This window comes from Bufo gargarizans, chromosome 1 (genome assembly GCF_014858855.1).
Source record: "Bufo gargarizans isolate SCDJY-AF-19 chromosome 1, ASM1485885v1, whole genome shotgun sequence".
NCBI classification, from domain to species: Eukaryota; Metazoa; Chordata; class Amphibia; order Anura; family Bufonidae; genus Bufo; species Bufo gargarizans.
In genome coordinates this window covers 415,595,225-415,611,961 of record NC_058080.1, presented here as the reverse complement: position 1 = coordinate 415,611,961, position 16,737 = coordinate 415,595,225, and the positions used below count along the sequence as shown (strand labels likewise).

The 16,737-nt window shown below is 42.9% G+C and overlaps 1 protein-coding gene across 1 annotated transcript in view; it reads right to left on the bottom strand.

Moving 5' to 3' along the window:
- CNTLN (centlein) overlaps positions 1–16,737 on the bottom strand; it is a 327,152-nt gene that overhangs the window by 22,928 nt on the left and 287,487 nt on the right. The window contains exons 23-24 of the mRNA XM_044286471.1: positions 16,084–16,221; positions 13,856–14,041 (exon numbers count right to left, since the gene is read on the bottom strand). Of these exons, the coding sequence (XP_044142406.1) occupies positions 13,856–14,041; positions 16,084–16,221 (324 nt within the window). The remainder of the gene's footprint in view (positions 1–13,855; positions 14,042–16,083; positions 16,222–16,737) is intronic.

Genomic DNA, 16,737 nt, shown 5'->3' with positions numbered 1-16,737 from the left:
GCCTCTCACCAACACCCCTCATTTACTATATCCAATATGCCAACCCCACCTCTCAGGCTGCAATTTTGTTTGGGTCAGATCACTTTTTCCATACTGTATGTATTGTATTGAGGCCTATTCTACCATGTAATAAAAGTATTACATAACATGTTATGTATATATATATATTTTTTTTTCTCTCTCTCTCTCTCTCTCTCTCTCTATATCTATATATATATATCTATATCTATATATATATATACACACACACACACACACAGGTCATTCTCAAAAAATTAGCATATTGTGATGAAGTTCATTATTTTCTGTAATGTACTGATAAACATTAGACTTTCATATATTTTAGATTCATTACACACCAACTGAAGTAGTTCAAGCCTTTTATTGTTTTAATATTGATGATTTTGGCATACAGCTCATGAAAACCCAAATTTCCTATCTAAAAAAATTAGCATATTTCATCCGACCAATAAAAGAAAAGTGTTTTTAATACAAAAAAAGTCAACCTTCAAATAATTATGTTCAGTTCTGCACTCAATACTTGGTCGGAAATCCTTTTGCAGAAATGACGGCTTCAATGCGGCGTGGCATGGAGGCAATCAGCCTGTGGCACTGCTGAGGTGTTATGGAGGCCCAGGATGCTTCGATAGCGGCCTTAAGCTCATCCAGAGTGTTGGGTCTTGCGTCTCTCAACTTTCTCTTCCCAATATCCCACAGATTCTCTATGGGGTTCAGGTCAGGAGAGTTGGCGGGCCAATTGAGCACAGTAATACCATGGTCAGTAAACCATTTACCAGTGGTTTTGGCACTGTGAGCAGGTGCCAGGTCGTGCTGAGAAATGAAATCTTCATCTCCATAAAGCTTTTCAGCAGATGGAAGCATGAAGTGCTCCAAAATCTCCTGATGGCTAGCTGCATTGACCCTGCCCTTGATAAAACACAGTGGACCAACACCAGCAGCTGACATGGCACCCCAGACCATCACTGACTGTGGGGACTTGACACTGGACTTCAGGCATTTTGGCATTTCCCTCTCCCCAGTCTTCCTCCAGACTCTGGCACCTTGATTTCCGAATGACATGCAACAGTCCAGTGCTGCTTCTCTGTAGCCCAGGTCAGGCGCTTCTGCCGCTGTTTCTGGTTCAAAAGTGGCTTGACCTGGGGAATGCGGCACCTGTAGCCCATTTCCTGCACACGCCTGTACACGGTGGCTCTGGATGTTTCTACTCCAGACTCAGTCCACTGCTTCCGCAGGTCCCCCAAAGTCTGGAATCGGTCCTTCTCCACAATCTTCCTCAGGGTCCGGTCACCTCTTCTCGTTGTGCAGCGCTTTCTGCCACACTTTTTCCTTCCCACAGACTTCCCACTGAGGTGCCTTGATACAGCACTCTGGGAACAGCCTATTCGTTCAGAAATTTCTTTCTGTGTCTTACCCTCTTGCTTGAGGGTGTCAATGATGGCCTTCTGGACAGCAGTCAGGTCGGCAGTCTTACCCATGATTGCGGTTTTGAGTAATGAACCAGGCTGGTTGTTTTTAAAAGCCTCAGGAATCTTTTGCAGGTGTTTAGAGTTAATTAGTTGATTCAGATGATTAGGTTAATAGCTCGTTTAGAGAACCTTTTCATGATATGCTAATTTTTTGAGATAGGAATTTTGGGTTTTCATGAGCTGTATGCCAAAATCATCAATATTAAAACAATAAAAGGCTTGAACTACTTCAGTTGGTGTGTAATGAATCTAAAATATATGAAAGTCTAATGTTTATCAGTACATTACAGAAAATAATGAACTTTATCACAATATGCTAATTTTTTTAGACTGACCTGTATATATATATATATATATATATATATATATATATATATAATGCATAATACTTGCATACAAGTTCTCTGTGCAGCAAGGACTTAAACCAGGACTGCCAATTACACTAAAGTAATCATAACCACATTCAACCTCTTATAAGGAAAACGTTAGACACACCACAGCTTTGACTGGTACAGACTATAGAGGGCTAGCTAGGGATTTCTTCTCCAGCCCGGTCTTTAAAGGGGTTGTCCAATTTCTGGTTACTGTTCACCAATGTGTTTGTGAGAGGATTATATGGCACTTCCTAATATAGCCTTTGTTGAAATTCTGCCATATTCTCTATATTTTCTAAGATATGCTTAAAGGAAACCTGTCACAAGGATTTTGTGTATAGAGCTGAGGACATGGGTTGCTAGACGGCTGCTAGCACATCCGCAATACCCAGTCCCCATAGCTCTGTGTGCTTTTATTGTGTAATGATCTACTGTACTGTGCCGGCAGCAGGGAGCGCACGGCGTCATAGCAACCAGTGACGCCGTGCGCTCCTGCTCTCAGGAGGGATCCAGGCCGCGGTTCCACGGCCCGCACACGGCCGTGTGCATGGGGCCTAATACTGTACAGGGTGCTTGCTCCGTACAGTATTCAAAGGAAGTATTATGCAAATCGACTTCGGATGTTTTATCCGACGTCGATTCGCTCATCCCTAATTATGAATATCTATATTGCCTCCTTTTCTGGCTCGATTTATTTTTCCATTGCATTATACAGTGCTGATTTCCAGGGGTTAAGACCACCCTTCAATCCAGCAGTGGTGGCAGCGCCTGCACGCTGTTGGAAAAAGCAACGACCTCTCTGGGGGTCGGGTGTGCGCACAGGGCTACCTGTTATGTGCCATACTGGCCACCATATTGTTCAGGGAATGCAGGTTTTTGTGCCATTATGGCAAAAAAAATTGAAAAAGGCAGAGTGGACCCAGCATGCATGTGAAACCTGCATTCCCTGAATTTTATGGTGGCTAGTATGGCACATAACAGGTAGTATTTAGTGTTAGGTTCCCATCTTATAGAGATCGCCTTGACGCCGGCAGACAGGCCCAAATAATTATGTACAAAATGTATTTGCCAAGAATCTCAAATTTACAAAATAAGCGTAATCTGCAGCATTAGCAGCAGAATATTTTCTATAACTATGGCATTATTGTAAGTTATTTGTGTTTGCAGAGTGATGTTGAATTGTGTTTTTTTCTTTGTGCTTCTAGCCATGGCAACATGCACCTTCGCATTGGGATGTGCTGACTGACGCACTTTTTTTTGCAGTTGTACTGGAACTGGAGGTGTGGCTGACTCCAGTTAGTCTTGTACCCCTGACCAGCCTGTATGCCATATAGGCTGATTTTAATTAGCGTTAGTATAAAGCTGTAGCCTGCTCTACCTGCATTTATTGGAAGCCCTCTGGCACCAGGAGAGGCATAGAGTGGATTTAATGGAGGCCATTATGGCATAAAAAATTGTAAAAGGCAGAGTGGACTCAGCATGCATGTGGAACCTGCATTCCCTGAATTTTATGGTGGCCAGTATGGCACGTAACAGGTAGTATTTAGTGTTAGGTTCCGGTCTAATAGAGATTCGCCTTGACGCGGGCCCAAATAATTTTGTACAAAATGTATTTGCCAAGAATCTCAAATTTATAAAATAGTGTGCTGTTGCATTGTGTTTTTTTCTTCATGAAAATGCCATAGCAAATGAATGGTTCACCCAATCTCGCTGCATGGGAGCCGTTATCTGACCTATAATATGCCGTGGTCCAATTACCACTGCACCTGAGGGGGGTTAAAGTTCCGTGATCAGCATTATTGCTGATTACAGACTCTGCCTCCGGGTGTCTGCTGTGTAAAAACAGCAGTCATTCCAGCCCTGACTTCTGCCATACATGAATGGATGTCGGGAAGGGGTTAAATCAGCAATAATACATGATTAAGCTCCCACGCAAAATGGTAACTCAGCGGTTGTGTGTACCAGGGACAGACTACCTTGACTGGAGAGGTTTAAGAATGATGCTTCAACCCATTAAGCCATTCACTGTATATTAGGTGCTGCTCCTGGTGCATGCATCAGTAACCATATGCCAAGCACAAACAGCTACTGGCTTCATTCATTAAAATCCAAAGAGTGTGTTATTCTGTTTACAGTCTAATAGATATTCACTGTCGCTGTTCAGGCTTCTGATTCAATTTGCTTAAATCCCAGCTGCAAAGTAATCTTGATGGAGATTAAGTTAATTTATCAGCAATATCTACTGTGGAGTATCATCAGTAATAAAAGGGCTGCCTCTGCCTCACAAAAGTGACATGCTTTTTTTTTTTTTGCTTTTACAATAAGGACAGTACAAAGTGATGATGTTCTAGCTGGAAATTCCCATTAGAGACTGAGTATTGTCAATGAGCCTTCAACAGATGCTGCAATCCAATCTTAGCCACATCTATGTTATAGTTTTTCACTATCACCCTGTTGTGAAACAGAATTATTTTTCTTTTGAACTTTCAAAACTTAATAAAAAAGAATTTAAACAGATGCTGCTAGATCAGGAAACAAAGAGCACTGACAAATATTCTTCTTCTAGAGGTTGGAAAGTTACAAACCCATGCAGACTAAGGCTCCATTTACACGTCCGCAATTTCGTTCCGCATTTTGCATACCTCCCAACTTCTGTTTTCAAGTTCGGCGTACAAGGTTCGAGTTATCTAAGAATTCCGTTATGGATTCCGCTACCACGGACCATAAGTTATAGTCCGTCGAAGCGGAGTCCATAACGGAATTCTTAGATAACCCGAACTTGAAAACAGAAGTTTGCTCAACACTACTCCCAACTTTGTGGACAGGCAAAGAGGGACACTTAAGGTTCATTGTGTGACAAATACATTTTTTTGCTGCATATTTATACACTTGAATAGTTTTCTTTCACACAGTAACACAAAAATTATCTGAATATAGAGATTTCTAAAATCAAAATGGCATCAAATAATGAAATAATATACAAATGTACAGATAGGAACAGACAAACACTTTCTAGATCAATATTATAAGTGTAATAATGCAAATCTATAATTCAGATAAGAAAAAGGGACAGAGGGACTTCGGGTCAAAAGTTGGGACTGTTCCCCCAAAAGAGAGACACCTGGGAGGTCTGGAACAGGGACAGGGGAGCAAATTGCTGCTAGACACCTCTTGCATCAGGTTATCTCATCTGAGATTAAAAGGACTGGGTATGCTGAACTCTCAACAGCCCAATCCTCTAAAAATCGTTGTGAGAAAGTCTGACCACCCACATACACAATAGTTGGTCACCCAGACCCACTGATATTGGCAGGTCATGCCAATCTTTCCATTTACATGAAAAAACAAAACAAAAAAAAACTGGCGAGAATCTTGGCACATGATCAAGAACTCTCCAGGAAAAGAAACCATCTCTTAGAAAGGAAAATACTCATATGTAAATCAGTGTGAACCAAAAATTTGTGCCAGAAAATGCAGCCATTACGGATATAAAGAACTTCAGAAATGGAACGTAGCTGGTGACTTTCAATTTTTTTAAATTGTTTAAAAGGCGCTTTTAGCACAGGTTGATTTTATGAGATTGAGATGGCATCGACCAAACCACTGTCGAGCTGTAGTGAGGCTATGTAGCATGTTTGTGGATAGCAGTCTACAATATCAATGGAGCAGATACATGTAAAATGCAAACAGTGTCTTCTGAGTATAATTCGAAGCTGAGCACTCAAGAGTTTGCTTGTTTCAGGGCATTGAGGTGGATAGTCACTGCTTACTGATAAAGTAAAATGTGAGCCGTCTCCGGGGTCCAGGAGATGTCATGTTGAATAATGCTGGTGATAATACAGCATAGATGAGTGGCTCTGTCATGTCTAACAAAGCAAGATAAAATATTTTATATGACAGAAGGAGACATCCCCTTATCTCCTATAAATTACACAAATGCTCTTTTTATTATAGAGAAAGCGTTCTTCAAAGCACAGCGAACTGATAGCAGATATCTAAATTCCTCAGAGCTATTTGCAAATAACCTCCCCCATTAAAGCCAACTCCCAAAAAAGTTAGAGTGCGTACGTTACAGTGGAGTTGCTGGTAGGGTTGTTGTGGGGATCTAAATTTCGATACCCAATCGATACTTTTGTCCCGGTATCGATACAATACCAGGATTTAAATTTTTTCGATACTGGGCTGCTGCGCAGTCTAGTATCTCTGAACATGAGCGCGTTGCTGTCAGCGCGCTCAGATTCCCTCAGCAGCGAAGGGGAGAAGGAAGCACTCTCTCCTCCCCCCCCTGTGCTGCCGCTGCCACCAATGAGGAGAGAGGGGCGGGCGCACTGCACCACCAACTGATAGCAGAACTTTTCATGGGTCCAGGACTTGTTAAGTTACCAGGCTACATAGAGTGGCACCCAGGGATATCCCTGCACTTACTATTATTCCTGGGTGCCGCTCCATTCGCCCGCTGTGCCCCCAATACAGTCTCCTGCTCCGTATGCTAATTACTACTATCGGAGCGATGGACAGGAGACATCAGCTTCTCTCCTGGGTATTCCTTCTCCCTGCTGTAGCGCTGTCCAATTGCAGCGCAGAACATCACAGCAAGGGAAAAGGACCGCCCAGGAGAGAAGCTGATGTCTCTTGCCCATCGCTCCGATAAAAGTAATTAGCATACGGAGCAGGAGACAGTAATAGGGGCACAGCGGGCGAACGGAGCCGGCGCCGAGGAATAATAGAAAGGGCAGGGACATCCCTGGGCATTGCTCTATGTAGCCTGCTCATGAAAGGTCATCTTTAACTTTTAATACAGGAGGCAGGTACCGGTAGCAAAATCACATAGCTGGCATCCCTGACTCTGACAGGGAGCTGTGATCAGCGGAAGTTAACCCCTCAGGTGCGGCACCTGAGGGGTTAACTGCCGCTGATCTGCTGCCGGCACCTGCCTCCTGTATTAAAGGTTAATTATCATTGGTGGCGCAGTGCGCCCCCCTCAACCCCCCCAGTATTAAAGTCATTGGTGGCAGTGGCCACAGGGTCCCCTTCTCCCCTCCCCTCATTGGGGGCAGTGGCAGCTTCAGATCGGAGCCCCAGAAGTGTAATCCTGGGGCTCCGATCGGTTACCATGGCAGCCAGGATGCTACTGAAGCCATGGTAACATTCCTGATGCTCTGTGCACAGAGCAAAGGGCAGCAGGAGAGTGTGAAGTTCTATTCACCCTTATAGAGCTCTATCAGGATGAATAGGACAAGTGATTAAAAGATCCCAGGTTCTAGCCCATAAGGGGGAAATAGTTAATAAATAAAATGTAAAAAAATAAAAAAAAAGTTAATAAAAAAAAGTTAAAATAAAAACACACCAAGTATAAATCACCCCCTTTCCCAATTTTACATATAAAATATATAAACAATAAATAAATAAACATATCACATATTACCAGGTCCGAAAAGTCCAAACTATTAAAATATTTTAAAAATATGCGGTGAACACCGGAACAGAAAAAAAATAAATAGAAACTCTGATTCGCCATTTTTTTAAATGCCGAATGCACATTGCTTTTTTAGGTGTTTTATTTTTTTAGAGTGGTATTGAGTATTGCAATACTTTTTTATGGTATCGAAACTGAATCAAAATTTTGGTATCGCTACAACTCTAGTTGCTGGGTTGGTTTCTATCTTGTAGACAAGAGCTTACTGCAATATTTCCTAGACTGGCACTAAACACTCAAGGGCACAACCTGATCACCGTGCCAGTTTGCATTTATGCATCTAATATTTTCTATGCTAATAATCCTGTCTATCCCTCTCGATTAACCTTGCTGTAATATGTCAGTGATCTATCCAAATAAAACAGTGGCAGTAATAAAGACGAAGGACCTGAGCAGTACCTAACTAATGAGTGGGATGGCGAGACGTAGAAATAAGCAAGCAGTGAATCAGTCAGTCATACCCAGATAGAGCCTCCCTGTAATGCAGACACCCCCACATGAAGTAAAGCTGGAGAGATCATTCATTTCTAGCAATGAATACAAGGTTATTGTGGTACTATGTGTGATTGATGTGCTTTTCTTTATTTTGTTGTATCAGCTGCACTAATATAATCCATGTCATTGTGGTGTACATAAGTAACGTATATTTAAACAAATTTTATTTCCTGTTTTGTATCTTCCCTTAGGGCCATGATGGGCATACGCTTTTTCCCCTAAAGGTTGGCTATAAAAACAATCTGTAAGCTACGTTCACTTAATGAACTTTTGCTTAGGCCTGGTTGCAACCAAGGCTGACTTACAGGTACTGATCCTGGTTCTGAGTTTATAATGCTGGAACCACCAGTGATATCTCCAGTCAATGTACCCCAGCTGAGATTTCATCAAGCCTGAGGTGACCCAATACAACACGCTGTGATGTCTTCGATGCCCTTGTATCTGTTACTTCCTGTTCTTAGATACTACTTTAGTTGTGCAGTTCTATGCAACTGCCTTGCATCTGATTCTGGGGTTGGCTATTGCCTAGGTTGCCTGATTGATTAGGGTGGAGTTGAGGAAGTTTGTGCCTCTTCATTCCCAGGCCTCACTCCACAGTGTTTGCCATGTGCGTTTTCCCCCAGATTCTCTGCTTTAGTTACTGTGCTATTCTGGTTGCTGGGATGAGATTTTGTATTATTCCATTTCTGTTTACCGTCATTGATCCTCCTGTATGCTATACATCTGCCCTTTACTCAATGGGTCATCTGCTCATTCTGTGACTCTCTACATTTAGTTCCCGTCATTCACCAGTGAGTTTAAGTCCCTTGCTTTCTGCCAGTATTTATATGTGCCTCATTCACATAGGTTTTACAATCACCGGTTGCTGTGCAATTCAGCCCTACTTTAAGGCATGTGGGTATATGAGTACCATGAGCCTCATTTAGGACATAGATTAAAAAAAAAAACCACTGCTATAGGTGAAGTCCAGTTCTGCAGTCCTTGTACAATCAGAGTCATTATAGTATCCTATAAGTTAGCAAACATAAAAAGGGACTTTTTCAGGACTAGAAGAAAATGGCTGCTTTATTCCAAAAACAGCCCCACACCTGCCCATGAGTTGTGCCTTGTATTGCAGCTCTGCTCCATTGAAGTGAACGGGTCTGAACTGTAACGCCCCACACAACCTGTGGTGGTGCTATTTTTGGAAGAAGCAGCCACCTTTTACTAGCTCTAGACAACACAGTTAACCACCTAATTGCCCTAGTCCAGCTCAGGCTGAATGTGGAGGGGGGAGGGCTGCTTTAGATGCTGCTATCTCTTGAATGGTACACATGCAACTGGTCTTGTTTGAAAGCCGACATTCCAGGCTTTCATACAAGATCAAAATGACAGCTAAAGTCATTTTGAGAAGATATCTCTGTTAAAATCTGCTTTTACTTTCACTTTTAGCTGCATTCACAGCATCACGATTTCTATCAGTGATATCTTCCCCTGTACTGAACAGATTGCAGTCTTTCTGGTATTGTCTGAAAGCTTGGAATCTTAGCTTTCAAAAAATACAAAGCCCATATCTGGTAGCTGGAAATGTGACATTATCATCATTGTATTGACCCAGATAATAAAATAATAAAAATGTTACCACACAGTGAACGGCGTAAAAAAAAAATCCACAAAATAATGTAAAAATTGCTGTTTTTCTTATCTTTCCCCCTAAAAATAAAATAAGTTATTTAATACACAATATATACCCCCAAATGGTTCCTAAAAAACCTACAACTAATCCCACAAAATGACTTCTAGAACACAAAGGGGGAAAATATTATTGGTTCTTAACAGTGATGATCGAGCATGCTCGGCACATGGCGGTACTTGGCCGAGCACCACATGTGCTCGAGCGCCTTGCTCGAGTCTCCTCCCAGCACGTTTTTTGCCTGCTACGCCACATCTCCAGTGTAAAGTGTGCTCATCTCCAAAAAATATCTGTGACCTCCAGTGTACTTTTTGAATATATGGTGTCCACTGCGGACAGTAAGATTAGCTGCGCCACATCTCCTGTTTAAAGTGTGCGCATCCCTAAAATATCAGTGATATCCAATGTACTTTTTCCGTAGACTGTGTCCGCTGCGGACAGTTAAATTATCCGTGCCACATCTCCAGTGTAAAGTGTGCACATCCAAAAAATATCTGACATCCAGTGTACTTTTTCCGTAGATGGTGTCCGCTGCGGACAGTTATATTATCCGCGCCACATCTCCAGTTTAAAATGTGCACACCTCTAAAATATCAGTGACATCCAGTGTACTTTTTCCGAAGACGGTGCCTACTGCAGATAGTTAAATTATCCGTGCCACATCTCCAGTGTAAAGTGTGCACAACCAAAAAATATCTGTGACATCCAGTGTATTTTTTCAATAGATGGTGTCCGCTGCGGACAGTGAGATTAGCTGCGCCACATCTCCAGTGTAAAGTGCGCGCATCACTAAAATATCTGTGACATTCAGTTTACTTTTTCCGTAGACTTTGTCCGCTTGGAAAGTGACCTTACCAGGCCACATCTGCAGTGTAACGTGTGTACTTCAAAAAGATTTCCGTGACATACATTGTACTTTTTCCGTAGACGGTGTCCGCTTCTGACAGTGACCTTACCAGGGCAACATCTGCAGTGTAACGCTTGCGTATCAAAAATTTATCTGTGACATACAATGTCATTTTTCCATAGACTGTGTCAGCTTCTGACAGTGACCTTACCAGGGCCACATCTGCAGTGTAACGTGTGTGCTTCACAAATGTATCTGTGACATACAGTGTACTTTGTCAGCTTTAAAAACCATACTTTCCCCGAAACCCAAAGACTTTGGTTTCCCGGAAGCAGCTCGGCGAGTCATGGGAATAACGCTGACGGATGTCATCGTTTATGGTTGGAACTATGATGTTATCTGATCATCTTCGAACTTCCGTTTTTGATTAATGAAAACATTCTTGGCAAATGCTTTTGCTTTGGTTTGTCTTGCGCCGGTCCAAGAATTTGACCTCTAGGCCGACCCTCTCAATCATGGCCCCAGTTCCGAAAACCAACAAAATAGAACCGGAGTCCTATTCCATTACTCCTAGCTGAAGTATTCAGGTGATCCGGCCTACTCTCCCATAATTTTTTAATTGGTCAACTCAGCAGCAGGCCGTCAGTCATAATGTTTTAGAGGGTCAGCTCAGCAGCAGGCCCTCGCATATAATGTATTAGAGGGTCAGCTCACCTACAGGCCCTCACCTACAATCTTTTAGACGGTCAGCTCACCAGCTGGCCCTCACCTACAATCTTTTACAGGGTCAGCTCACCTGCAAGCCCTCACCTAATTATACCTAATAAGTAATTTGCGCGCATGCTGCCTTACTTTGATGTGGTAGCCGTAGCCGTTTCTCAGGCTCCCTCTGCGGAATCAAACACAGATTCCCCCTTACCCGTGGTCACCATGGTTGCCGTTGAAAATAACATCGAAAGTTTTTAGGGCAGACATCCGAATGGATCGTCGCCGTCACGGGGACGTGCAATCAGCCCCAGGTTACCTAGAGTCACCAAAGCGGCCGCAGGCCTTCGCCCATAATGTTTTAGATGGTCAGATCAGCAGGCGCTTGCTCCAAATGTTTTTGAGGGTCACCAGCAGGCCATCAATCATAATTTTACAAGGCTGTGTATGATGCCCTATTTTATGTGTAATAAAGGGTGTATTGGAGTGCCGGTTCCTTGTAATTTTTGGAAGCCCTTTATCTTAGTGCATTGGTTTTATGAGTGTAGGAGTCCCACTACCTGAACAATTGTACCACAATGTGAATAAGGCCCTCCATTATGTGATATACAGGTTGCATCGGAGTAACTCTTACTTGTAATGTTTGACAGCACTTGCACTTTATATACAAGTAAATATACAGGAAAGAATGTTTCCTAACAATGTTTCCTCTAAAACCGATTTAATCTTCAGTTTTGTGCATATTATTTTCAGTCTGTAAAAGTGGCGTACTACTACGACAACATCGTTTCAAGCAGCGACCTGGGAGTCCAAGATGCATCCAGACATCCTCCCCATGCTGTTCCCGAACCATTTCTGTGGTGTTTCCATTAATTTCTGACCTTTTCCTGTGAACCAGATACCCTCCCCTCTTCAGAGCAGGGGGTGCCTGGTTTAATGCTCAGGTTGTCCCATTGACTTCCATTGTACTCAGGTACTCGGTAGAGCACCCGAGCATCCCGATGTGTTCGGCCAGAGCACCCGAGCACTTTGGTGCTCGATCATAAGGCTAAAATTAATGATGTCACTAAGGGGTTAAAATGCAATAGTGTCCCCTGAGTTGTGTGCCAACAAGATTTACTGCAGACACACATTTAACACCTACAAGAAAAAAATAAGTGACATTTTGGGGAGGGTTTTTGCCAATTTTAACGTGACCGTTAGGAGGTTAAGGCCATGAGGTATTGTTTGTACACTGACATGTAAAACCTTCCCCCAAAAGTCCAATAACATGTGTCCCCAACTGCACAGAATCCCCTTTTCTCATTTCCTTCTCAAAGTCTCCCTTTTTCTTTTCCTCCAAGGAAGAAGTCCTCTCATTAGCAGACTTTCCTTCCCACCACAACGGCATATTCTCACATTACCTCATGAAGCACATCACCGCTCCTCTGAGAGGCACGTACTATCTTTACCCCATCAGCAGAACATTCACTCCTACCTGCAGTGACACAGTATTCTCCCCATCTGCAGTACATCTTCCACTTCTGCTGCGACACATCCTCTACTCCCCTCACTACAGCACGCTGTGACCTCCATCCCCTAATCTTCATTAAAACTACTTCCAGTGTATTTTCCCATCTCATCTAAGAGAGGAATGGAAACGTTACAAGGCTGGTACTAGCAAGTGAAAAACACACATTTAATCCATTGATCTGAATTTATCTGCTGCTGATATCAAGTTTATTTTCTTTGATGCAGAACTTTATTGTTTTACTTGATACAAAAAATATGTATATGCGATTATATGTTTGAAGATATAACCCACCCACCCCATCCCCTTAAGGTCCATACACATGTCCGCAAGTGTTTTGCGGACCGCAAATTGCGGTTCTGCAAAACACGGGACACTGGCCATGTGCGTTCCGCATTTTGCGGACCTTACATGGCCGGCACTATAATAGAAATGCCTTTTCTTGTCCGTGGCTGCCAATAAGAATAGGACATGTTCTATTTTTTGCGGGGCAGCAGAACAGAAGTGCGGATGCGGACAGCACACAGTGTGCTGTCCGCATCTTTTGCGGCCCCATTGAAAATGAAGGGGTCCGCACCTGTTCTGCAAAATTGCGGAACGGATGCGGACATGTCCCTCAATAGCACCAGACTTGTTCCTGTAAATCCACCTTCTGGACAGGAATGTAAAAATGCCGCCGTGATGCCACCATATACTGTTTAGTATATAAGACATATTACAATGTGGCGTGAATCATTGTGTGCAGAGTTTGCACTACATTTTTTTTCCAGAAGAGTAAAAATACTCCTCCTACCATTTTTGAGGAGTATTTTTAACCCAAGGAGGAGTATGAAAGTTGCAATAAGTCATATACATAATAAGTAGGCCTACACTTGTTCACATCTGCGTTGGAGCCTCTGTTGCATATTCCATCAAAAAGACCAGACAAAATCCTCATCTACCACCAGCACCATTTCTATTAACCTTCTGGAGGGAACAGGAGGAAGGGCAGAGGCGCCAGGCATGTATCAACCAAGGACTTCAAAGGATTTACTTGTTTTAACACGTTGAACTTACATGTTACCCAAAAAACCCTTGAGCTACTCAATCTGGTAGGAAAAAGGGACCCCAAAGGATAATGACATTAAACTTTTTCTAATTCTGCTGCATTCAAGTTTCAATTCTGAAGCAGGATGATCTAATAGAAATGGCGTCACTATAACGGGTATCAAACTCAAAATGATCACATTTCTGTCAAAGTAGAGAAATGGCAGTAGAAAGGATGGATTGAAGGCTCATGTACAACATACCTTTACGAATGTGACAAACTCCTCAATCCGCTTATTGCCATGGAAGACTTTGTTCTGTAACCCCTCCAAGGCTTGCTCGCTCTGCATTGCTAGGTTGTGCAGTTGTTGCGTCGCTGCCTTTTCCAGTTCAGACATTGTGCGTTCAGCTGCAGTCACTTTACTTTCCAAGTCAGTGACTTTTCCATTCTGCAAGGGATAGTCTTATGTTAATAAGTTAAAATAACCAGACAAACAGAATGTTAACCTCTTCCACACCCTGGTGTTCAAAGGAATGGGGGAAAACAAAACTAAATTTGGGCTTTTTGTCTTGGGTTTTCTTTATATGGTGTTCAGGGTATGGTAAAAATGACATTAATTTCATTCTGATGGTCAGTACGATTACAGCAATACCAAATGTATATATTTTCTGAAATATTTCACTACTTTTCAAAAATATTCGGACACCCATAACTTTTTATTTTACTTTACTATAGACAGAGCTGTGTGATGGCTTGTTCTGGCAGAAGTGAGCTAATCATACTGACTCACAGAATAAGGGTACATGCACACGACCGTTGTGTGCAAATTGTGGATCCGCAAAACACAGATGGCGTCCGCAATTTTCGGAACGGCATGGACAGCCATTAATATAACTGCCTGTTCTTGTCCGCAAAACGGACAAAAATAGGACAGGTTATAATTTTTTTTGCGGGGCCACGGTACGGAGCAACGGATGCGGACAGCACACGGAGTGCTGTCTGCATCTTTTGCGGCCCCATTGAAGTGAATGGGTCCGCATCCGAGCCGCAAAAACTGCGGATAGGATGCGGACCAAAACAACGGCCGTGTGCATGAGGCCTAAGGTTGTGATGTTATTTTTTTAGCACACAGTGAATACTGCACACGCAAAACCCAACAAATCTATGGTCGAATATAATTATTTTTTTTCCCCCAATTTCACCCAACGAAGAATCCTTTATGCCCATTTTCCAATACAATATAAGGTAAATTAAATTATGCTATTAAAAATACCAAAAAATAAGCCTTCATATGGTTATGTGAATGGAAAAATGGATGGGGAGAAAAAAAACACAAACATGAAAATTGTCTGTGTCCTTAAAGGGGTATTCCCATTTTAGACATTGGGGGCATATCGCTACCTCTGGGACCCCCATCTATACTTATGTAGAATGGAGCCCGAAAAGTTTCGGAGTGTGCACCACGTGGCTGCCCTCTATTCATTCCTATGGGATTGCTGAAAATAGCAGAATTTCTGTTAGCCCATATAGAAGTGAATGGAGCGGTGGCCACGTTTGTTTGGTGCGCTTTCCCATAATTTTAATGGGACTTCTGAATTTAGCCGAGCGTGCCGTCTTCCTAGTTTTGGCGCTCCCATAGGAATAAATGGAGGGCGTCCGTGCAAGCATGGTGTACCCTCCAGCACTTTGCGGGATCCATTCTAAGTACAGGTGCGGCTCTCAGAGGTGGGACCCGCACCTATCAGATATTGGGGGCATATGCTACCGATATGCCCCCATGTCGGAGATGGGAATACCCCTTTAAGGTGTTAAACAAGCACTTTTTTTCTTTTATTGGGGACCCCATTTGTATCCTACACTCAAGGCCGAGGGTACTAAAGTGAAATACGTTACCGGCCAGTCCATTCCACTCTGCAGGATGATATAACCTCTACAGTACCTGCTGTGTCAGCTGGAAGTAAGATTCTAGTCAATGATACACATATCGAGGCTCGTACAGACTTGCATAGAAATAAATTCTGTGATCATACAATCCTGCAGCCCTGGGAATGGACTTATTTTAACCAAAAATAAAGCGGCTGGTATAGTCCAAGGGTCTTCACTATGTTTTTTCTGTTTTATATTGCAATTGCCATACCAGCCCAAAACCAAACAACCCGTGCCATCTTCTCCATGGGCAGAGTACACCCGCCATAAACCACAGATAGTCCTTAGTAAGCTTTATCGGAATACCTCAATACTAAGCGACAACAAGAAACTTGCCATTCATATAAATTCCCTATAGTATTAATTTGACTGCACCAATCAGACTTTCTAGTACTGTATCTTGCTAATATATGCTATAAAGGTAACAACTATGAACCTGAGGACTGCTTGAAAAAAATGGACAGTGGTGTAGGAACTTTGCCCCTGTATGGTTGGCCTGTCCATGCCTCCGAACAATGCACTCTGGCCCCCACAATATGAATAGGATAGAGCCATGCTACATACCTTTTTGTCTAAATCTTCTTTTATTTTGTAGTACATCTGCTCATACTTCGTCTTTTCCTTGGTGATGACACTGAGCCTCCGTTTCAATGAGTCAACTGATGTCTTCTTGTGAGAGCATTCCTCTGTCACTGTCTTTAGCTGTAAAATGATAATGATAAGACAAAAGGCAACCGGGACTGGGGGACGAAGGGGGCGCTGCAGCCGATCAGAATCTTAAAGTGGTTGTGCCACGAAAAAGTATTCAAAATCTTTCAAACCAGCACATGGATCTGAATACTTTAGTAAAAAAATTACTATAGCCATTTTGTTATTCAATGAAATGCATCTGGACGGCAAAGCCTGCTGTTTATTCTTTTCCTTATTTCTTGTACACTTCTCTGAGGCAGTTACACACACAGTTTAAATCTTCAACTGTTACAGGGCAAGAGCTACAGCAGAAAGGACACCGCCCCTGAGAAAGGACACCCCCCCCCCCCGAGAAAGGACACCCCCCCCCTGAGAAAGGACACCCCCCCCCTGAGAAAGGACACACCCCCCCTGAGAAAGGACACACACCCCCCCTGAGAAAGGACACCCCCCCCCTGAGAAAGGACACCCCCCCCTGAGAAAGGACACACCCCCCCTGAGAAAGGACACACCCCCCCTGAGAAAGGA